General features: G+C 42.8%; 1 protein-coding gene across 1 annotated transcript in view; it reads right to left on the bottom strand.

Moving 5' to 3' along the window:
- Positions 1-5,145: 5,145 nt before the first annotated feature.
- GPR149 (G protein-coupled receptor 149) overlaps positions 5,146-24,541 on the bottom strand; it is a 517,693-nt gene continuing 498,297 nt past the window's right edge. The window contains exon 4 of the mRNA XM_069213318.1: positions 5,146-12,263. Within this exon, the coding sequence (XP_069069419.1) occupies positions 11,694-12,263 (570 nt within the window). The 3' untranslated portion in view covers positions 5,146-11,693. The remainder of the gene's footprint in view (positions 12,264-24,541) is intronic.

Raw genomic sequence — 24,541 nt, 5'->3', positions numbered from 1 at the left:
TGGTTAAGTTATGACGAGGAGTTTAGGGCCCGGGTGAGCATTAATCCCGAGAAACCATGGGGGGACGTAGATCCGGAATTATGGATGCAATGGATGGCATCAGCACAGACAGCGGCATCCACTCATACGGCGAGCGGATTGCCGGTAACATATAAGCCTTTTCAGGCGCGCCCCGCCCTGGGAGGGGCGGGAAATACTACAAAAACGCAGGCGAGTAACACAGGGGCTTGTTGGAATTTCAACAAGGGTTTCTGTTCCAGGGCTCAGTGTAGGTTCAAACATGACTGCTCCAAGTGCGGGGGTCGTCACCCAGTCATACACTGTTTCTCCCTCAACAGCCCGGCAGAGCAATGGAGGGCGTCAAGAGGAAGGGGCGCACAAGGTGCTCCTGCGCAAAAAGGGGCCTACGCCAGTTAGATTAGAAGTATTGTTGCCATGGCTGCGCAGGTACCCAGACAAAAATAGGGCCAGACAATTGGAATGGGGTTTTCGAGAAGGTTTTAGGGTAGGGTATCAAGGTCCTCGGCAGAGGCGATGGGCAGACAATTTACGGTCGGCAAAAGAACAGCCGCAAGTAATACGCAGCAAAATAGACAAGGAGGTGGCACTCGGGAGAATAGCAGGTCCATTTTTTGACTGGCCAACGGATCAGTTAATGATATCCCCACTAGGAGTAGTACCCAAGAAAGCGCCAGGCGAATTTCGGCTTATACATCATCTGTCATGGCCGGAGGGGGCGTCGGTAAATGATTTTATCGCGCAAGAGGATACCAGAGTAGTTTACGCGTCGGTGGATGATGCAATGAAATTAGTCCTGAGGTGTGGGTTAAAAGCGGAAATGGCGAAATGCGATATACAGTCTGCTTTTAGGTTGTTACCAATTCACCCAGCAGATTTTGACCTCCTAGGCATGCAGTTAGACGGAGCCATATACGTAGACAGGGTTCTACCTATGAGTTGCGCGATATCATGCGCGCTATTCGAAACTTTTAGTACCTTTTTGCAGTGGGTTTTTGTGAAAACAAGTGGCCACAAAACGGTGACACACTATCTGGACGATTTTCTGTTTGTAGGGGAAGCGGCATCTGGGGCTTGTGGACGGGCCTTGGGAGCTTTTCAGAGACTTATGCAGCAGACAGGAGTGCCATTGGCACCGGAAAAGACAGAGGGCCCGATGTCAATCATGACCTTTTTGGGCATTGAACTAGACGCGGAACTAATGGTAGCAAGACTGCCAGCAGCAAAAGTGAAGGAAATCCTAGAATGCTTAGCATGTGTGCGAACACTGCACAAAATGGAGTTACGGACTGCACAGAAACTACTAGGCTATCTCAATTTTGCGTGTAGAGTGGTGAGGGGAGGACGTGCTTTTTGTAGAAGACTTGGGCTGTCCATGTCAGGGGCGGTGTTACCTCACCATAGGATAAGAGTGTCTTTGGCCCTGAGGGAGGACATAAGGGTATGGGAGATATTCCTGAGGGAGTTTAATGGAGTACCAATGTCTTTTGGGGATGTGGACACAGTATGGCAAGTTCAAATATTTTCAGACGCTGCAGGCGCGTCGGGTTTTGGCATATACTGGGATGGGAGGTGGTGCGCGGAGTCATGGCCTAGGCAGTGGTTGCAACAAGGAAGGAGTATCGCGTTCCTGGAGTTTTTTCCTTTACTGGTGGCGCTGGCGGTCTGGGGACGGGAACTGGCCAACCGGACGGTAGTCTTCCAAGTGGACAATATGACAGTAGTTGAGTTGGTGAATAGACAGAGAGCCAGGGATCTGAGAGTTTTGCGCTTGTTGCGTCAATTCATGCTGCAATGTTTATCTCTTAATGTTATTTTTAAAGCTGCACACATACCAGGGGTATACAACGAGATTGCAGACTCCCTATCTCGTTCACAGTGGCGGCGTTTTCGCGACCTGGCGCCAGGAGCGGAGCAGTCCAAGACTACGGTCCCGGCAGACATTTGGGAGTGGGGGGCATGATGATCTCGGGGCTGGTGGAAATGTCTTTGGCAGTCTCTACGCGGCGAAGTTACAGGCTGGCATGGTTGGACTTTCAATCTTTTGAAGAGTTTAAGGGCAATTTCTGGGCTCAGGGGTCTGAGTGTTTGGAAGCACGGGCTTTACGCTTTGTGCTGTACTTGATTAAAGAAGGGCTATCCCCGGCCACGATAGGTGGAAAATTAGCAGGAGTGTCATTTTATGGGAAGCTTTTCTTCGGTACAGATCCGGCACGGAATGATTTGTTGGGGAAAATGTTGAAAGGATGGGGCAGGTTTAGGGCCGGGGAGGGATCTAACGCAAGAGAGCCCATTACGTTTGGGATACTGAAAGAACTTTTGCATGTTTTGCCAGTATGTTGCACGGATGAACACGAGGTAGGACTTTTCAGGTTGTGTATGGTTTAGATGTTTTTTGGGGCTTTTAGGGTATCTGAATTGCTAGGCATAGGCAAGGACTGCGGTGTGAAGGAGAGGGAGATCTGCATGCATCAAGGGAGATTGGGCATATGGCTCAGGAAGTCCAAGACGGACCAACTAGGAAAAGGGAAGTGGGTGTGGTTGGAGAAAGGAGGTGATGAGCTAGCATGCCCAGTGAAGGAGTGGATGGATTTCAAAAAGAAGTGGGGGCAGGCGGGGGAAGCAGGGGTGTTTGTACATGCATCAGGAAAGAAACTTACCAGCTATCAGTTGCTACAGGTTTTGAGGATGGCTTTGGGCCGGACGGGGCGGCAGGCAGGGGATTTTGGCACACACTCCTTTAGGATTGGGGCAGCAACAGCTGCAGCCCATTTGGGATGGGATTGGGCTAAGATTAAAGCAATAGGTAGATGGAAATCCCGATGCTGCGAGCGCTATGTTAGGCCATAAGGAAACCCAGGTTGAGGGATGGGGTTTTTTAGGTTGTATTACATTTGTTACAGTGTTTTTTCCTTTTAGGGTGCGTGGCCGGACCGCGGAATGATAAAACAGTGACTTGGCTGGTCGGCCATTCATTCGTACACTGGGCGGCAAAATTTGCGGAACAACAGATCTACGGCAGATCAATGGGACTGCCCAGCAGACACCACGAAGTGCGTTGGTGGGGAAAGAGCGGAATGAGGTGGGGGAGTTTACTCCCATTTATCACAGGGATGTTGCCACAGTGGGGATGCCCGGACTTGTTGCTGATACACTTGGGAGAAAATGATTTGGTGAGGCAATCAGGGCTTACATTGATGCAATTCATGCAGAAAGATTTGGAGCTGTTGAAGCGGAACCTGTGCGGGACATGTTTGGTATGGACAGAGTTTGTACCCAGACGGGTATGGAGAGGGGCAATTAACCATGGAGCCATAGAACGGGCTCGGAAAAAGTTGAACAGGGCAATGAGGGTGTTTTGCTGGGCTCAAGGAATTAAGGTGCTGAGGCACGAGGATATTAAGGAACGAGAGGGGTCATTGTTCAGAGATGACGGAGTTCATTTATCGCAAATGGGAAATGCGTATTATTTAATGGGTTTGAGGCTGATGCTGGAGAAGTTGTGGGGAGAGGATCTGTGGATTAGGACATGAGAAGGAGCCAGGGGGCAAACGAGGGTTTGCCGGGTGGGGCAGAAAAACGCCACATGGGTTTTCCTGGGTGGCAGGAAATGGGGGAGGGGGGAGAGCCAGATGCGGGCTTGTTCCCCCCTTCCAAGGGGAAAAATGAGGTGAAGGATCAGAATGGGGGGGGAGGATTGTTTACAAACAAGGAGGGCATGGAAGGAATGGGGGAGTGTCTAGGGGAGGGGATTTGAGGAGAGCTATTAGAAGAGGAGGAAGGGCATAAGGAAGCTTCTAAGTTCAAAGATGGGTGAGAGGGATTTCATACAGTTCAAAGTTGTTGTTATTGATGTTAAAATCCTGTCCTAAATAAATGACCTTTTGCACTAGAAAATGAGTGTCAATGTATGTTTGTCCCGATGGGGGGGCCCGCGGAGAGAGAGACTCGCTCTAGTCTCTCCGCGGGTCTTTTCGGGACTACAGGAAGTGGCGCGGGTGCGCCATGATTGGGGGACAGGTGAGTAGGGGTGGGGTTTTAGGGAGGGGATAAAAGGGTTGGGTTGGGTGGGGTCGGCCTCTTTCCAGGCCGACCATTAGAGGGAGGAAGGTGTTGACCACCCACCCGCCCTGCACAGAAGGTAGGCAACAAGGATTTGGGGTTAAGGGTAGGGGGGGAGTCAGTTAGGTAGGTTGTTAGGTTTTCAATGTCAGCTAGGACAGGTGCAGTGCACAAGGGTTGGCAGGAAATGGGGGAGGGGGGAGAGCCAGATGCGGGCTTGTTCCCCCCTTCCAAGGGGAAAAATGAGGTGAAGGATCAGAATGGGGGGGGAGGATTGTTTACAAACAAGGAGGGCATGGAAGGAATGGGGGAGTGTCTAGGGGAGGGGATTTGAGGAGAGCTATTAGAAGAGGAGGAAGGGCATAAGGAAGCTTCTAAGTTCAAAGATGGGTGAGAGGGATTTCATACAGTTCAAAGTTGTTGTTATTGATGTTAAAATCCTGTCCTAAATAAATGACCTTTTGCACTAGAAAATGAGTGTCAATGTATGTTTGTCCCGAATGTTTGAAGCCGTTAAAAGCTACACAAAGGGGCTTTGCATGGCTTCAAAAATACGACTTGGTAGTTTGCCTCACACATGTACCACGTTATGAGGTGCAAGCCGCTCATAAATACGCCCTTCAGTTCCTCTTGAGCCTTTTGGCAAAAATATTTCATTGCTATCCCAAAGTCACACCTGTTGGCTTTGACAGTTCTGATCAATTTGACTTAGTGAACAAATATAAGCGCAAGGTTCCAAACCTCAGTTGCAGTTACTGTAAATTCTACAGGAAGAAAACCAGCATTACATTTTAGCTAACAAAGACCCCTGTTCAGCAATTCTTGTAATTCCGTCTCATTATCTATTCTGCAGAAATGCGTAGGCAAAAGAATGTTTTAACGCATACGCGCGCGACGCGTAGCTTCCGCCTACCCAACTCCCCCTTATTCCCTCGTCCTTGCAGCCTCACCTTTCAATTCCTTGAAGTGCATCAACCGTTTTTTTCTTTGAAATTACGAAGAATGAGAGCCAAAACCACTCAAGCATTTAATGAGCATGACACAAAAATAAGATCTTTCTTTGTATTTTATTGTTGTGGATTATATACCAACAGAACATTCCTTGCTTGAAAGGCCCGGCTAAGGCTTCACAATTCGACATTTTTTCATGCCCAGCAGAGCCAGCTCGTGTCCTTCTATTATCAGATGAGAGGCGCATTTCCACGAGCATAAAGTCTTTCTATATCATTCATTTCAACCTTGCTGGCTTCTAAGAAAACATCCCTCTGGCATCTACAGCTTTATTTACTCGTATAAATTACTTGAAAGCGTTTTACTTCCGGTTCATGGAGTTTCAAAATTAATAGTCTCGAATAGTCGGTCATTTTCTTCAGTGACTTCAGAATACTTGTGGCCTTAACCTCATTCACTATGTACATCGATATCTCCATATATTTTTGATACATATGCACTATATTGGAGCTCAAGCTATGCCATAACTTAGTTCCAAAAAGGTTACCTAAATGTGTCGGGTTTATACACTGTCGATAAAAAATATCTTCTTGTACATACTTTGAAATATATGGATTCATACTTGCAATACAGATTGCAAAGAATTCTAATTGTGCGAAATCGTTTACAGGTGAATAAGTAAACAAAACACAGACAATTGTTGAAATAAATAAGCATTTTTAGCATGGAACTGCAGTATATTTAGGCTACGAATACACGTCGATACTTTTGACTTGAGCTATTTTGCAGTCTGCTCTGGCACACAAAGAAACACTTTCAGCATTTTTTTCCGTTGTTTTGAAATTGTCCACTGTGCAAATGTTTTCGGAGACAACCCCTGACGCCAAGCGGCAGCTCAAAGAGAGATTGTTTGGTTAACAACTTTGAAATAGAGATGCAAACTGTCTTTTTATAACTGTGAAAGTTACAAACAATCTGTTATAGTTTCGAGATTTAACCATTAATAATTTGAATTCTAGTTTATTTGTTTTTAGGTTTCTTAAATAACTTACCAAGTATAGTTACCTATGATGAAAGAACGTGAATTATAAATGTAATACACATGCCATTTGTGCAGAGCTTCTGGAATTAGGCAAGAATGGAAAACCAAACTATGGGGCATATTTAAGAAAAGTGGTGCTGCACAGTGTGCAGCCCCACTTTTCTTGCGCCATTTACTGCCCCCATACCGCCCTCATTTGTGCGCTCTATTTAAAATACGGCACAGCATGGCACAGGGTAAGGGGCAATAGTGTCATTTTTCATGACGCTATTGATTTACTCTGCAGGGGTAGCACCAAAATATTGGCACTACTCCTGCAGAGTACATAGGGGCCCATTATAAATAATGAAGGTCCCCTTTCAAACGCCTGCTCTGAGTGGGCGTTAAAGGTGCCGTATAAAAAGTACGCAAGGAAATCTGTGAGATTTCCTTGCGCCATTTTTTTTGCACTCCTAATTGGGGAACGTCCCTTTTGCATACTTTATGCCTGGTGCAGGCATAATGTAGCACAAAGGGTTACAAAGTGGTGCAATGCATGCATTCCGCCACTTTGTAAATGTGGCTGGAGGATTTTGGCCTTGTTGGGCCACATTAGGTAGAAAATTACACTAATGTGGCGCAAGGTGGCGCTAGGGGCTTGTAAATATGCCCCTATGTGCCACAATGTGGCACATTCTGTGCAAGTATTATTTAGCCATTTTGTATTTTAACAGGCATCAATACTACCTGGGCAAATGTTTTACCAGTTCCCAACCTGAATAGTAATCAGAAACTGAAATTTGACCAATTAACTTTACAAGCCAGGGTCCTGCCACTCCACAGCATCATGTGTGGCACTTCTGTTTTTCAGTAACTTGTGATCTATTTGAGCTACAAACAATTTGTTTTGTTGAAATCTGCAAAGTATATAGCAGATGGGGGATTAAGCAGCAAGTACTGTAAATTCATACTTACTCAAAAAGTGCTGCAGCCACTGAATATGCATGTGTATTGCACACAAGTCACCAACGTTTAGTACAAAGGAGAATTTCAGAAAAAAATGAAATGCATATTTGATTATTGTGCAAAACGTTGCAACCTTTTCAACAGTCGCCAACATATGGATCCACACTTCCTATACTTAGAGGAACAACACACTTAGACTTGCATCAATCTAGCATATGTAGTGCTGAAAGTGGGGGAAGCTTCTGCTATTAGGCTAATTTCACATACATGCTTCCATAAGCGTGTGTTCTGTGTGTTAAAATGTGTTTGTATAACATCCATAAATGCAGTTAGGCAACTTGACAAAACAAGTATTGTCAATGCCCATTCAACGGGGAAACTTACAATTTCCCATCTGATACACAGACCAATTAGAAGTAATTGTGGATAAAGCATAGTTGAGTAACTTTTATGATGTTTTCATTTTTTCACTAACTTTATGTGAAGAGATTTGAGATATTTGTGAATATTAACCAAAGCATGATATTTTTCTCTATTTTTCTTCACGTGCACAATACATTTCCATGTGAAGGCTTCCCTACTCTACTATCAATGTTCTTGAATAATGTTGTTCTCTACAGTTTACCACACTTTCAGTGCTACTTCCGCCTGATAGATTGAAAACGTTTGCAAGACAGTCATTGTAAACGTCTGTGAATATTCTGAAAGTAAGGACTTTTTGGGTGCACACTTCTTTTGTTTTGCATTTTCTTGACCAAAATCTTGGATTTTCAAATCACCTTCAAGTTTTGTAGGCAGGCACTGACTTTTGCACAAGAAAATTGCACTGTGAACCCTGACACAATTTGCTAATACATGTAGAGTATATGTTATACAGGTATATGATCAGAAATATGATCACAAGTTATGTTTCCATGTGAGAACCATACGAGCATGGCAAACAATATTGTATGCATAATTTACACGTGTGGTAGAGATATGTAGTTAAATATCCATCAAGCCGTAAACTATGCAGATGGATAGACATAACTCACATTGTATAGCTCACACTCTCAATCTATGACTGTGACTCAGCCCAATAATATCTCAATAGGTTTTAATCCCTAATTGAAATCATCTTTGCTTCTACCTGAAATGAGAATAATGTGTTGAATGTTGTTTTACAGCAATGAATCGAGTGATATCACATACACATTTCTAAGCTTCAATAAGCAATACATTGCAAAAATAAAGTGAAGGCTTTGTAATCATGACAAATGAAACCAACATTTTATAAAATGATTTGAATTCTCACACATTGATGATTACTTCGCTTATCAGACGGTGGTACTATTTAGCAGAATTGCTCTATATCTGAAATAGTGGCCTGTAAAACATGGATTATTTTCTGGACGTTGGGCTCACTTGCCTATGTAATTTACACTCACTCTATTGATATCAGCCACAACAGAACCCAGATGCTGAACATATTGTCGTACACATGGGCGTTGAACTGTTAAAGAGAAAGCACAGTTTAAACTTCTTGGTGAGTTCTTAATTTGTCCTGGCATTTGTAGGTGGTGGTCAGAGGCCCTCATTTTTGAGGACCAGGATTTATTTTTCATTATTAGACTTTGGCCCGGGGCAAGAAAGAGAAATGCAAAGGGGGGATAAAAAAGATAGAGAAACGTAGGAAACAGTGACAAATGTAGAAGCAGAGTTGGAAAAAATCATTATTGGGCAGTGGTGTGAAGTGTGAACTGGTGCCAGAGGCAGTGGACAAGTCGTAAGGATTAGTTATTAAATACAGGTTTTGGAAGGGCCTAGTTTGGACAGTTCCTGAATATGCCTGATCTTGATGAATGAATGAGCCTATCATAATTCTGCAAAAGAAGAGCTGTTGATTGGCACTATGAATGATCATTCAGCAGAATTATGTGCATTGAAGCTCAGTCAGCGGGTACAACCCTCTGACATAACATATTCTTTCAGGAATTACTTCAGCAGAGAGACTCTTCTATATGGCTTGTACAGCACATACGGGGAGAGAATGAAGAATATGAACAACTGGAAAGAAAGGTGGCGGTGTTTCTTGATGTTTATTTGTCACATTACACATTAAGGTTTTAAGTAAGTTCCAGAGGGGAGACCACTCGTTAAGATCCAGTGAAGGTGGTAGGTTGTTTCCATTTCCTCAGCCACTACCCAGATAGGATTCATTGTTTTTGTTGTCCTTTTATCCCACTACTCTACATAGACCTGATTATGTATGCTGTAGTTAATTTAAATATAGATCATGGTAATTTGGGAATTGGATCCTGTTGCTACATTTAAAAAATGTGAGTTTTGCTGCAAACACAGCATGTACACAATTTTCCCACGTAAATTTAAGGTCAGATCTGCTGACATTTACGGGGTACAAATGTTAAGTATATACTGGAACAAGTGGGTTTTGGTGTCGAAAGCACCGAAATCTGCATGTTCTGCACCATATTTGAGTCAAGCTCCGATTAGGTTGTAATTACCTCACCTAATAAATTCCGAACACCAGGAAGGTGGATTTTATTGTGTGCAATAATTTTTGCATCCAACAATGGTAACTCAATTACTGCATAAGTATAGTCATGAAGTGGACGCTGATGTCAGTTGAGTCTCCTTTCTCCTTGCATGGTGAAATCGACTCCTCCCTGTAGCTATGGTGCCACCATGCACATAATCTTACATGCTTAAGGTAAAGTTTAAAATACCCTATTGCCAATCTTGTGCTCTTGATGGAGATGAAAAGAGACCAAACTCCCTCTGAAATCAGGGACAAGAAAACAGTCAGGCATAATATCCAGACATAACACCCAGTGGAAGTTCCATTTGCTAAAATCAGGGACAAAAATGGCATTCATTTGGCAACGAGGAAGACAAGTTTGACATCCTTCATACCATGTTGAATTCTGCAGTCCATCCACTGCTCTTTATGAAGAATGATCCAGGTGGCCTGTGGACACCTGTCTACGTGACTGACAGAATCACAGAACACTTCAGACAGAAAGGACGTCCATCCATGTACCTGGCATCCAAAACCATGCTGAGAGGCAGTGTGTGAAGTGCTTGGATTTCTCCTTCCTCCGATTAACACACAGCATGTATAGAAACTTCTTTCAGGACAGGCTGGGAGCCTGTGTCTGCTTGCAGCAGAAGAGCAGAGGAGCGGTGCGAGAACTGAGGTAAGTTTAAAAAAAAGTTTTAAATGTTATTAATTCCCCCCCGCACCGCCCTGCCCTCAGTAATCCCCAGGAGCCGCCACTGTCTGAAAATGTTGAACTTCGGTTTTCAGTTAGTAATTTGTATGGTGAATTACGACTACTTTTTACAAACTGAGCACAAGAAAATTGGTATTTTGGATTTAATAGGAGCAGAGAGTCCAGGTTCAGCAGATAGAAAAGAGGTTATCTTAAAGCAAGGTGCATCTATTGCAACAATTAATAATTACAAAGTTGGACTCTGATTAGAAAATAGCTTTTTTCCAGCTTGCATTTGTACAGGTGCACTAATAACAGTGCAAATTAGGTGCTATTCCAGTCGTGGCTCACAGGGGCTACAAGTGGTGGACGGGGGTTAGAAAATATTAATAATATAAAAAATAAAAATAGTTTTTAAAAAACGTACCTGCAATGTCACGTCGCTCTTCTGTCCCCTCAGCAGGCACAGGCTCCCAGCCTGCCCTGCAGCCAATTCTAACGCTGCATGGAAACAGATGTAATTAAGAGACTGCCCTGTGGTGTACAAGAAGGAGCTTATTGATGAGTGCAAACAGCATTTCTTGCGATATTAGTCAAGTTATGTTAAAATGCATTTTTTGAAGTTTGAATGGTAATATGTGAACACTGCTTGTAATAATCCAATCTGCCCATTATCTGAAGAACAAAAATAACCACTTGTTCCCAAACAATAACACGTTGGGGTCAAATTTGTATGGTGCGAACCATTGCATCCGGCAAAGTTGTTAACATGTATCCATGACATCATTTATCACATGATTAGTATGCATGGTGTGAGTCATGCTATACACGATATATATTACCTAAACTCTGGCTTGTCCATTAACGGGACCTGATGTGCTCAATTCTATGAACTGCTGGGAACAGTGTGCACAAATGCTGGGATTCTGTTCTTCAATCTGGGAAGTGCACCTTTACAAACACAGTAAAGTGGTGCCATTAGTCTTGTGCTTGATTCAAATGTAACAGGTGCACTCCTGACTAAAGTAAGTTAGAAGCTTAATATTTAACACTGTCTTTCTATAGCGTAAAAAGCACAGCTCTGCTGTTTCTAAGTGCTGCAAAACAAGATGTTTCCTGTATCTAAATTAATAGTAATCAGTTTACCCAGGTGGATCATCTAAGAAGTTTGCTGTTTTGACCCAACTTATTCAAAATCAAGGTATAAGAATTCGTGCGTTATGATTAAAAGTTAGAAATTCTGGCAATAAACCATAATTGTTGGAACGGAGGTCTTTTATAAGACATGTTTCATCAACAGTAATACAGTTGATATACTTGCACGTAAAAGCCCTAGTGAAAGCCTTATTACATCAATGGCTCTAAAAAGAAAATGCATATCTATACCTCTACAAATAGTAAATTTTTGAGTTTTGATGCATTTGTTCTATTTTATATCACATTTAGAAATCACATTGCTTCTTTCAGCTGGCCTGATCATCTTCTTCTCGTTTTCTATAAGCTTTATTTAACACTTGTATCTCTTCCTGGTACCCATCTCTGTCCTGATGCTGTCTTTTGCTGTTACGACGGTGAGCTTCAACAGTATCCGGGATTGATATGTTGATGTCACTTTCATGGTTATTGGTAGGGATAAAGAGAGAATAAGAGGCTGTTTCACCTAAGTCGCAGGAGACAAATCTATTTTCCTTGCGGGAGTAGCGCAGCGATGGTGATCTGGCTTGGGTGGAGGACTGACTGATATTGCTGATGATTGACACAGTGTCCATGGCCTCTTCATTGTCACAAATTTCAAGGACTTCCAGGTGGATTTTAACATTTGTGTCTAGAAATTTGTTTGGGGAGTCCTCAATATTTGGCTCATGGCCCACACTCTTTGATCGATAGACTTCAATCTTCTTGGAAGGGCTGACTTTCTGACCTTCTCTGCTTACTTCATACGTTGACAGAGAGAGGGTCTTCCCAGTGGGAGCGTGGAGTGAGACCGTCCCTTGGAATGCACAGATTGGTATGGCCAAGGCACCTCCAGAGCGCTGCAAATAAACAGAAAAGAAATATTGACTTTAGGAACACACTACCTTTAGAGCAAAACTGTTAATTTAGTCATTTTCCATGGGTAATGGTTGATTCAAGACATGCACTGCTCTCTAAGACCCTCATCATAGGTGCCATTGTAATTCTGATTGGGGCAGAAACAGGATTGGAGGGAAGATCATATATTCAGATTTTTCCCCATGCACATTTTGTCAGAAAAACTGTCAAATGTCAGTGGCGAAAAGCACCTGGAATGTGTGGGAAAAACCTTGCAGGGATTGGTGCTCAACATCTAATTTCAGCAGTAATTCCCCATTTCTCAGTAAAAAACGGAGAACACTGAGGTAATTCCTCATTCTGGAATTACTGTAGCAACTTAAGGTGAAGAATTATCAATGGGGTTTTCCCGCTACATTTATCAAGGGGATGTAAAAGTCCTACACTGGCTCAAAGGCAAAATAATGAAATAGACATCCAATAAAATATGTGTAGTGTACAAATACACTATCAGAGAGTGGGGTATCTCTGAAACAAAGTCAACAATCAAGGTGGATAAGGTGCCATAAAACAAACTCCAAAGGATACATACACCATTTTTGATTCATTCACACTTCGTAACTGAATGTCAGAGTTGAGTGATGATAGAAATGGGGTCTCTAGTTGGCAGTCAGTTTACACCCGGTCCAAGTAGGGACCCTCACTCTAGTCAGGGTAAGGGAATCACACTCCTAAGATAACCCCTGCTCACCTCCTTGATAGCTTTGGCGCGAGCAGTCAGGCTTATTTCAGAGGCAATGTGTTAAGTATTTGTTCCAACACACACAGTCACACAGTGGTAACACTATAAACGGACACCACACCAGTTTAGAACAATAGTCAATACTTATCCAAATAAAACAAGACCAAAATGACACAAATCCAACATACACAAGCAAAGATATGATTTTTCAAAGATTAAATCTCAATAAAGTGCTTAGAAATATCTCCAACTGGTGCTATCACGGCCTCATGATGGAGTCATTCCCAATAGTCCAATGCCACTTGCGAAGAAATGTGGCACTGGTCACGGAGTCACATAGACCCCAAGTTCAGAACCTTAGAAACATTGCAGAGTCAGAGTCATGGCACGGAGTTGGGGAGATAAGGCATCGCTGGATCCGGTGCAGCTTTGGTTCTGTAATGCTGCTCAGGAGGTGACGCGTCCGTTCCTTACTACTACATAGGGGAGGTAAGGCATTGGTTCCTTATAAAGGCAGTGGAGGTGAGGCAGTGGCGGTGGTGAAGCGCTGGTTCCTTACAATCTGGCAGGGTCAATGAGTCCAGCTGGTCAAGACACAATGGGGTGACTTTGCAGTGTTATGGTCACACCACAGGGTCACAGACACCGCGGCGCGGTTGGGTGTCACAGAGATCGGTGACAAGGCACTCCAGACTCACAATGTTGCGTTGTCAAGCCTGCAGTGTCTGTCGTGGTCATCACACTTCAGATAGGGACTACAGCTTCTGGTGCAGGCAGCGGCATGGAGCGAGGCAGCGGCACCAGTTTTGGAATCATTGGGAGTCAATGTGTCTGTTTCTTCTTGTTTTCTCCCAGATGTCGTTCCTAAGGGCTGAGGAACTGAAGTGGGTACCTCATGGCAAGTCAGGGTCCTCAGCAAGAGAACCCAGGGGCTGGCAGGTGAAGTCATTGATGTCCATGAGACTTCTTAATGGGAGACAGGCTCAGTCCAAGCCCTTAGAGAAACTTAACAAGCAGTATACACAGCAAAGTTCAGTCTTTGTCCTCTCCAAAGCAGAAACAGCAACTGCAGGCCAGCCCAGCAAAGCACACACAGGAAAGGGGCAGACATCCTGCTTACAGCTCTTCAGTTTTTTTCTTTGTCAGAGTCTCCTCTTGATCCAAAAGTGTTCCACAGACAACAGAAGCACAGAATGGTTGAGCAAGAAAATGGCCATATTCATATAAGTGGCATTTTCACATACCCAAGGTTAAAAACTACCTTCACTAAAAGATGTATTTTTAAATTGTGAGTTCAGAGACCCCAAACTCCATAGCTCCGTCTGCTCCAAATGGGAAATTGCACTTGAGAGATATTTCAAGGCAATCCCCATGTTAACCTATAAAAGAGATAGGCCTTGCAATAGTGAAAACCGACTTGGACAGTTTTTCACTATCAGGACATGTAAAACACACAATACATGTCTTATCTTTTAAATACATTGCACCCTACCCTTGGGGCTACCTGGGCCTACCTTGGGGGCGCCTTACATGTACTAAATGGGACGGTTTGGGCATGGCAGGTCGGTGCACTTGCCAGGTCAACATGGCAGTTTAAAACTGCACACACAGACATTGCAATGGCAGGTATGAGACATGTTTACAAGGCTACTCATGTGGGTGGCACAATCAATGCTGTAGGCCCACTAGTAGCATTTGATTTACAGGCGCTGGGCACACATGTTGCACTATACTAGGGGCTTACTAGTAAATCAAATATGCCAATCATGGATAACCAATCATGATCACAGTTTACACAAGGAGCACTTTGTACTTTAGCACTGATCAGCAGTGGTAAAGTGCCCAGAGTACCAAAACCAGCAAAAGTGAAATCCAGCACACAGTCAAAAATACAGCAGGCAGAGGCAAAAAGATAGGAGAAACCACACCAAGGATGCCAGGTCTAACAAGTGAACAACCGTGATTTTCTCTATTCAAATTGGAAAAAGATACATTCATCATTGCAAAGGACTTTGAGTGATAATAACATTGTTATGCAAAGAATGTATTTTCCACATGGACATATTTTTTGTTTGCTGATAGCTCATGTAAGAGAATTATTTATTTGACAATGTTAGGAATAAAAGAACCATAATTGTCAGTAACACTTATACAGAGTGTATTTAGTTTCTTTTTTGTGTAAGGGTTCTCAGTAGTAGAAATCGCCCATACAAACATTTACAATTATATGTAGTATAATCATAGTAAGATAAATCTGCTGGAGTGCAGGATTGGGTTTGGCCTGCTGAGAGTTCTACCTTATCTCCTTGATGTGAGGTCTGCACAGTGGTGCTTTGTGAGGTGCTGATGAAGCTGTCAGTTGTCTGGTGAGATTTGTGGACCTTTGCGTCATTCTGCATTGGTTCAGATGAAGTTCTTCGCTGGGCGATGAGGCTTTGCTGGGGATCAGTTTAGATGAAGCTCTCAGCTGTGCGGCAAGCTTTTTTTTGCTCTGCATCAGTTCCAATGAAGCTCTCAGCTGAGCAGCATGCCTTGCGGAGCTTCGCACCCTATTTGATGGAACCTTCAGTTAGACAAGGAAGAGTTCTCTCTAATGCCACCCAAAGTCCAGGAGCTGGAGTGCATTTCTCAGGGATCAGGACTCATTCCAGCAGAGGCCAGCAGCAGGGGTCAGGGAGATCCAGTTGCAGGTCCAGTTGTAGCAGATCAGCTGAGCAGATGCAGGAAGGCCTCTGAAGCTTGCTGTGTCCCTGTAGCTCACACAGTTGGTCAGCCAACTGACCCTAAGATTCACTCTGTGTAATCTGGGATAAAGGCAAGCTGGTCCACACTTCCTTCTCAGACAGCAAGGCAGTCCTTCAAGCAGCAGGGCAGTCCTATGGGAGCAGGGTGAGTCTTCTGTAACTTCCAAGGTCAGAAGTGGTCTGATACGATGCTCTGGAGGTCCAATATGTATAGCAACTGCCAGCATTTGGGTATGTCTCCCTGTTATATCTCCACATCTGCTTCTAAAATGTTCTTCCCTTCTCAAGGCTCCGAACTGTCTGGAGGTTACAAAAGGCAAGGAAGGTCTAGTATCATGTTCCTTTATGTGTGCAGTAGGCAAAGAACTTTGAAGTGTAAGTGGGGCTAGTAACACCCCCTTCCCAGTCATCCTGCCAGCATGGCCCATCCATTCCACACCTAAACCCTCTTTGTGTTTCTGTGTGAAAGCAATACACAACCTCCAACAGCAGAGCCATTCACAACAATGTGACCCAGGACACTGGCAGAATGCACAAATATCTGGAACAAAAAAGAAAAATCACACATTTCTAAAAGTGGCATTTTTTGAATTACCATTAAAGAGGAGTTTAAGTTACAATTCATTTGAGTGGAAACAGCATATCTCTCTCTACTCCCAATCTAAAGTTATCACTTAATAAATGGAATAATGAACCCAGTGTTAGTAAATTGGAGAGAAAGGCCTTACAACAGTGAAAAATAAGTTTAGGAGTTTTTCTCAGCCAGGGTATGTAAAATATAAGCACACATGTCTTGAAAATACACTGCACCCTGTCCTATCAGTCTTTAGGTCCTACCTCAAGGGGTGATCTATAGGTATTAAAAAGGAATGTTTAGGCCTGGCAAAGTATTTTGTTTTTGCCAGGTCATAATAGCATTTTAAAACTGCACTTAAGGCTGCAGTGGTAGTCCTGGGACATGCTTTGAAAGGCTACTTTAGTGGGTAGCACAATTAGTGCTGAAAGCCCACCAGTAGAATTTAATTTACAAGCCCTGGGTATGTGTAGGATCATTTACTAGGAACATAAATGCAGATTAAATGGTCCAAATAGGTGTAGGATAATTTTGCCTTGTTTGAAGTAGAGAGCAAAATCACTTTAGCACTGGTTATCATTGGTAAATTGCTCAGAGTCCTAATGACAACAGAAACAAATTAAAAAAAAAAGGAAAGGTGAAGGCCTGCTGTCACCGAAATCAGCACTTCAGTCACAACCCCGTGACCTCTTCAGTGCTTAGAAGGTGGTGGTCTTAGACCCATCTTACCTGTGTGTAAATTTCAGATGGGGGCGAATGTTGATGGACTGACAATGGACATTTTAGAATTCTGCACTTAATACTAGACTCTCACTCATCTTTACCTGATTTGTGGTTAGGTATGTGTAAAGTATTTCATACTGTTATTCATTCATCCCTGTGTTTGCCCTCTCCTGTTCACCATACAACCCCCGTCAATGTCTCAAACCATAACATACCGTCTTCCATTGCCTTTACTGCCACTATATCACACTGTTTCCAATAGTCTTCATTCATATTCTTCCTGCATGTTAATATGCCTATTAGTCACAACCATTCAACAAGTGTGCTTTGTGAGTCAAGGCCTATAGACTACAGCTGTCTGCAGCAATACATGTCACACAGTGCATTCACATTGACATGTATAGGTAGCACATGCACAAATGCACAAAAACAATTTCTAAAGACTTCTTACACCTGCATGCGTCAGTAGTACATGGTTACACAGTAAGGTAGCTAACATCTAATTGCTAAATACATTTTCATTCAAAAAGTGATGACTGTTTCTGGTCATGTGCCATGATTGGAGGCAAAATGGCGATACTACATGTTGTTCATTCTCAGCTGCAGGTGAACCTTCTAAAGGGCCTTAAACATGAACCAGAACTCAATATGTGCAGGTTCCTGGGAGTCAATGTTTTTTGACAGACAAGTACAAATCAGAACATGTTTAATAGCTAGATCATTCTATATTTTAACATAAGATATGTGTCCCAATAAGGTTAGTTCTAAGCTTAAGCAGATGATGTCTTGTATCACGTGGGAGAGGGTCATGTCTATAACCCAGAGAATAAAGTGCTGGAGGCTCAATGAAATAGTGAAGTGCATGTTTGCAAGGGTCATGCTTCTATTGCCAAGACACATCCAAAGTCTGCCAGTGAAACACAGAGATGTGTGTGTGAGTGTCCAAGGCACACATAGATAAAGAAACAGACAGTTTAAAGAGGGTGATATGGAGACATGGTCATGAAGACACAGATACGTGGTGGAAAGCCTGCGGTCACAAACTCAAAGAGAAAGTGTGACTAGAACACATGCGTAGAAGAGTCTTACTGGGGCTATGCATTTTTTCTGATTCTTCTGACCGCTTTAGTGGGTATGAGCCATTGATCACAACAAGTTGCCCAATTGCCTGGCCATGCTTGAAGTCTGTAGGGCCCTCTTCCTGGATTACAATCTTCACGTGCAATAACATCTAGCAAATGACGCCACTTTTCTACTTATCCAACCCCACAGAAATTGTCCACTAGGATCAGATTATTCACCAAACCTTTTTAACATCGATATATTCTGTCTGTCCCACATCTTTAAAACCCATCACTTAGGGTACCCCTAATATGCAGAGAACCCAGTCAGATCGTTTCACTACTTAGAGGAAGTATGTTGAGCCCTAGTTGGGTGGTAGAAATGCACAACAAGGGGGAAAGCATACAAGCACACAGAGAGATGGAGAAAGGGAAGTGGCCGGCCTGAAAGGCAGTGAAAAAGGAAGGTGGGGTTCGCAGGAACAGAGAATGCAGAGGAGTGGGTGACAGGAGCTTACCTTCAGTCATACAGATTGGAAAGAAAGAAAGACCTAGAAACAGAGCAATAGGGTGATAGTCAGTGACAGATGAAGAGGGAACAAAGAGAAATGAAAACCTGAGATCAAGGGGTCAGACACAGAGAATCACAGAGAGAGACATGAGGGGGAGGTTCACAAAGCCACAATGACATTTTATGGGAAATAGCAACACATCAACATTGAAACACGAAGAGGGTTGATGGGGGTGGTTAAAAAATGTGTAAACCAAGAAACGAAAAAACAGGAAGGGACATAGTAACAAAAAGCATGCAGTTAAGGATAGAAACCAGGGTACAGATGATGAACAGAAGCTACGAGAAATGTGGAAGGCATGGCACTGTCACTTTCAGACAAAGGGATGAAGGTAAACAGAGGGATGAAACAGAGACAGAAACAGAAATGCACTGAGGAAGACTCAAACAGAGAAATGGAGACATGGGGAGAGAGACAGTGAAATAGAAGGGAACCTCGGCCCTGATTTATTAACGCTTTGCACCAGGTTTGTCACAAAAGTGACGAAAATCCAATGCAAAGCATTGTGGTGGCATTTACTTTCCAACGAAAATCAAGATGGTGTTGGGAACTGGCCTAAAGTAATGCAAAGTAGCATACAAGTGTGTTTACATACAACCCCTTGGGTTTTGCTGCAAATCCCTATATATAAACATTTCTAGATAAGGATTTGTACTAGAAATGAATGCCTCTCTTTTTGTTGGCTTTAGGACTCTGTGCGCTTTAGCACCACTAATCAGTACTAAAGTGCATGTGCTCTCTCCTCTAAACATTTGTTTGACATATTTGATTTACTTTTATGCCCCTTGTAAAGTGGCATACCATGTACCCAGGGCCGGGAAATTAAATGCTACTAGTGGGCTTGCAGCACTGATTGTGCCACCCACAGGAGTAGCCTTTCAAAACTGTCTCAGGCCCCCCACTGCAGGGCCTGTATGCACAGTTTACTGCCACTTTGATCTGGCATTTTATTATACACAGTTCACAACTAAGGTAGGCACTGGGTAGCCCTGTAGGCAGGGTGTCATTAAATACAAGAGGCACTCATTATAATATAAAATATATAGTACTCATGAGTCAGTCTACATTAAACAATGATTTTCCATATATTTCTGAGAAAAATAAGATGACTTTCAACGTAATATTAATATCCTCAAATTAAATATCAATGTCCAAATCTAAAAGAAGAGAAGTTTCAGGTCTGTTACTCCAAACTTGTTACATGATCCAGAGTCAAGGTCCAGATTTCTCCAATCAAAGTTCAGTCATATTTTTTAAAAGCGTCATGTAAGCAATGCCGTTTCCAACCTCACATCCAAATTAACAGCCAACACGTGTTTCGTCTGGGAATTTCCCAATGACTTCGTCAGGGCTATACATGTATGTAAATCCGTATTATAACTTAAGTACTCCTTGTAGACGTATCCAGAGACACTTCTGTTATGATAATTATCTACTGATTTCAAGTATAGACTTTCAATTATGAGTGCTCCCGATACCGATTCTCAAACGCGAGTGCGCGTATAGCTTCAGAATATCAAAAAACCTTTAGGCAGGTTGCTTAGTATGTAAAAGATAGGACATATACTTTTATGTTTTGCATGTCCTAGTAGTAACAAAAAGCATATTTTGTTTTTCACTACTGTGAGGCTGGCTCCCCTCATAGGTTAGCATTGGGGATTCCCTTATACCCTTTTAGCTGGTAATTCCTAATCAGAAAGGAGTAGCTTTGTCATGTTTGATATTTCTGGAATGGTAATGAAAATACCTACTTACTGGCATACAGGATTATACATTATTATTTTAGAAATGCCTCTTTTAGAAAGTGTCCCGCTGATCTTTTTAAATCTGAAATTGACCTTTGGGGCCCACTAGTTACAAATGTACTAAATAGGGCGGTAAATAGTAATATACCCATCTCATGGAAATCGGCTATTATTGTTCCCATTTTCAAAAAAGGAAACAGACAAGATCCTTCCTGTTACAGACCAATTTCCCTTATTGATTCAACTGCAAAGATTTTAGGAACCGTGATCTTATCCCGTTTAGAAGATTGGGTGACTGAGGCCCAGATTTTATCCCCTATTCAATTTGGTTTTAGACCCGGTGCAGGTACAGTTGAGCAAGTTTTAAATCTGCATCTGATACTCAGTAAATATGTGATAGTCAAAAAAGAGTCCATTCATTTGGCATTTATTGATCTAACTAGTGCCTTTGATATGGTTAATAGGTCAAAGCTATGGCAAATCTCAGGCGCATTAGGCTGCGATACGTCCCTTTGGAGCTTATTAAACGGCTACACACAGATTTAACGGTTTCTGTTCAGACTGGATTTCATGGGCAGAGAACCTCTCCCATTCCGTCAACAAGGGGCTTAAGACAGGGATGAATCTTAGCGCCCTTTCTTTTTTTGATCTACATAAATGGGCTCTATGACTCGCTGGTAAAACATGCAAAGGATGTACCAAAGATGGGCCAGAGATCACTCCCAGTTTTATTATATGCTGATGATGCAGTTTTAATTGCTCGCACCGCAAATGGTTTACAGGGACTTCTGGACCTATTTTACAATTTTATGTTGAACCTTGATCTGAAAGTAAATTATTCCAAGACTTTTGTTATGACATGTGGCCCACGTAACACAAAGTCTAAACAATTTATTATGGGAGGTCATGTTTTAAATAAGGTGAATATTTTTTTTATTTAGGCTTGTATATGAGTTCCTCCCTGTCCTGGAAGACACATATTAACTTCAAGCTGCAACAGATGACAAGGAATAACGAAGCAATTTTTCGCTTTACTAGTAAACTAAGGCCACAGACCCCCTGCACAGATGAAAACACTCTATAACTCCATGTGCGCTGCAGCAGTCCTATACGGGGCAGGAGTTTGGGGCTATAACAAAATTCCCTCTCTCCAGAGCGTTGAAAATAAATTCCTGCGTAGATTATTGATGGTTCCAAAATGTACAGCAAATAACATCTGCCACGAAGAAATGGGTCAGCGTTTTTTGGAGGACAGGGTCTCTATTGCTCCCCTACTATTCTGGATTAGATGCTGGTTAAACACCGCGGCAAAACTTGTTCAAGACTGCATTTCTGATTGCCTACAATTAGACAATTCAAATAGGATTCCCTGGCTTAAGTTTCTGTGAAACTCCATTGAGAAGCTAGGGCTCAGGTATATGTTTGACGAACCCCATTTATTAACTACAAATTCTAGGACTGTCTTGAAGTCAACTTATTCTGAGCACGTTTCAGAACTGAGATTTTATAGTTCCCTGAAACTGAAATCCTTTGATCCCTATAATCGGATTGTGACTGCTCCATGCCTTAAACCCTATTTGACCTGGTTTTCAAGTTTTAGAAAAATTTCTCTTTTAACACTTTTTAGATTTAATCTAATTCATTTTAAGGTAGCCTTCCCCGAACCATGTCTCTCGAAAAAGGATTTACCATTCTGCCCTTGTGATTCCAAGTCAAATCAGAGTAACTCGCATTTTCTTCTGTTTTGCCCTCTATACGCTGCTCCCAGAAAGGCTTTTATCCTACCGATTTTATGTCACCTTAGACCTATCCACTACAAGGAAGCTTTATTATATTTCCAGAGACTGTCAGATATTCAAACCTGTCATCATGTATTAGATTTTGTTATAGCTTCTTTAAGTATTAGGAAAAGGTCTACTGTATTTTAAATTTGTATATCTTAGTGAAAGTCTACTATTTAAGATAATAGCTGTACTTTTGAGCTTTTGTTATTTCTTAATCATGTTTAGTATATTTATCTGCTATTTGTCTAGGGGTTTTAGATCGGATGTTTATATGGTGTTTTTAGAAACCGTTTTATAGTTTTAAACATGTTCTACATTATTTATAGATCGGTAATATGTATTCTGGTTTGCACTTTTATGGCAACTGCTGAATAAAGTATACTGACTCATTTACTGACTGAAAGTGTCTCACTTAAAAATGCTCCCAGAGGAATTATTTAGATATAGTATGCGTACATATGATCCAGTCTTCAATTAATGAATAAGACAACTCCGTACTGTTAAAATCCAATATATTACTCAATAGGATTCAGGAAGTTCCAAAAAATGTACAACAATTCCAACGAATGTCCATTTCATAAAGAACAACACTGTATATAACCCCTCTAGATCATAAGATTGAACCCCAACTGCTGATCCAAGAAGGGGTTATAACCCTCCTCATGACACAGTTTGCAAAATAATTGCCTGGTTTTCAGTGCCAGTTAAAGCAATATTATGGACTTTCAATTCAGCTTGTCAAATGAGAAGGTAATGTCGACGTTTCGGCCTGTAGTGGCAGTCAGAGGTCCGCCAGACCCTCATCAGGACTCAGTGTTGTTAAATAATGTGACAGGTTGCAAAAATAGGCTCTGTAGCAACACACCAGGGGACGCAGATGGAACCACCATTACTCCTGACTGCTTGGCTGTATTAGCCTGCTGCCTGCTGATTGTTGGGCTGCAGGAGGGAGTACCACTTTTGCACTTTGCCTTGATCAGGTGGCCTGAAATGCTTTGTTCCCCCACAAGTGTTCTCCAAGAGCTTGTTGGCTTACCCCTCCCGTTCATGGAATCTCAGGGCTAACAAAGATTACCCCACTCTGCCCCTGCCACGGGACTCAGCAACTGAGGAGCCCAGCACAGGCTTTCACAGAGTAAGCACATGGTTAATCGATGTGTGGCTGGAAGAGCAACTCAGCACTATGCGCTGCCTAGAGCCAAGTGCCCATTGTAGAGAGAAGCAAATGCTACCTCCGAAATAGATGTATCCCCTTTATTGTGCCTCTCAAACTCACCGCCAGAGCGTGCCAACCGCAGAACCCCATTCCTGTGATGCGCTATCCAGGGGAACAAGAGAGACTCCTGCCGGCATTTGTGCAGCACTGAGGAACGTCCTATGTGTGCATTGCCGTATGATCACTGCAACAACAGGAGCTTGGTTACTCCAGGGGCGGGCGTGCCTTTGGGCGGAGCCCCCTCTGCATGCCCAAAGCGGCAGCTTTCCTTTGTGCAAACGACGATCGCGTCTGCTGCGAGGGCAGACCGGTTTGGATCCTTATCTCCCTGCCTTCCCTCAGCAGAGCCACAGAGATGTGGGCCTTCGGTGTACCAAGGAAGGTACTCTGCTTGGGAGATGGTACCCACAAGGCCTCACCCATTGATCTGCGTGTTCATGGGCAGCTGGGAGTCTACCTTTACATTACGTTGCTTTCCCTTTCACATTACAGGGTGAACCCTCGTCGGAGGTCTCCAGTCACCAGGGATATAGCTGAGTTAGGAACTGGGCAGAATTACTGTAATAAGGCTATCAGGTGCGCAAGGACTCCTGCAACCTACGTATAATGCCTAAGTACCGTATAAAGTTTAGTAGGAGCGCAGGGGTTGCATCCTGTGTGTTTTATGGTAATATTGTGATTCATGTGCTCTGGTACCTAATTTAGCCTGCATTACATGCAAAATGTTTACAGATATATGGTGCTTTAACCTTACATTGTCCAGGATGAGTACTATTTCAGTATTTGCATAGTATGCACAATATTTATGTCACTTTGGTCTAACTTTATGTATGATATGCTATATATTTTTATAATTCTGTGTGGAGTCTCTTTTGTGGTGTTTACATTGTGTTGCTGTGTGAGTGTGTTGTGCAAAAGCTTTACACGTTGCCTCTGATGATAATCCTACCTGCTCTGCACCAATCTACCAGAGGGTGAGTACAGGTTGTCTTTGGTGTGTAACTTACTTGCTCTGACTAGATTGGTGGGTTTTGCCTGACTTAGGTGCATACCCGAGCCAACCAGAGACCCCTTTTCTCACAACCCCTAATAAGGTGATATTTTTGTAAACAATATTTA

Source organism: Pleurodeles waltl, chromosome 11, assembly GCF_031143425.1.
Source record: "Pleurodeles waltl isolate 20211129_DDA chromosome 11, aPleWal1.hap1.20221129, whole genome shotgun sequence".
Taxonomy (NCBI): domain Eukaryota; kingdom Metazoa; phylum Chordata; class Amphibia; order Caudata; family Salamandridae; genus Pleurodeles; species Pleurodeles waltl.
Note: the sequence above shows the minus strand (reverse complement) of the source record. Positions and strands in the feature narration are given on the sequence as shown.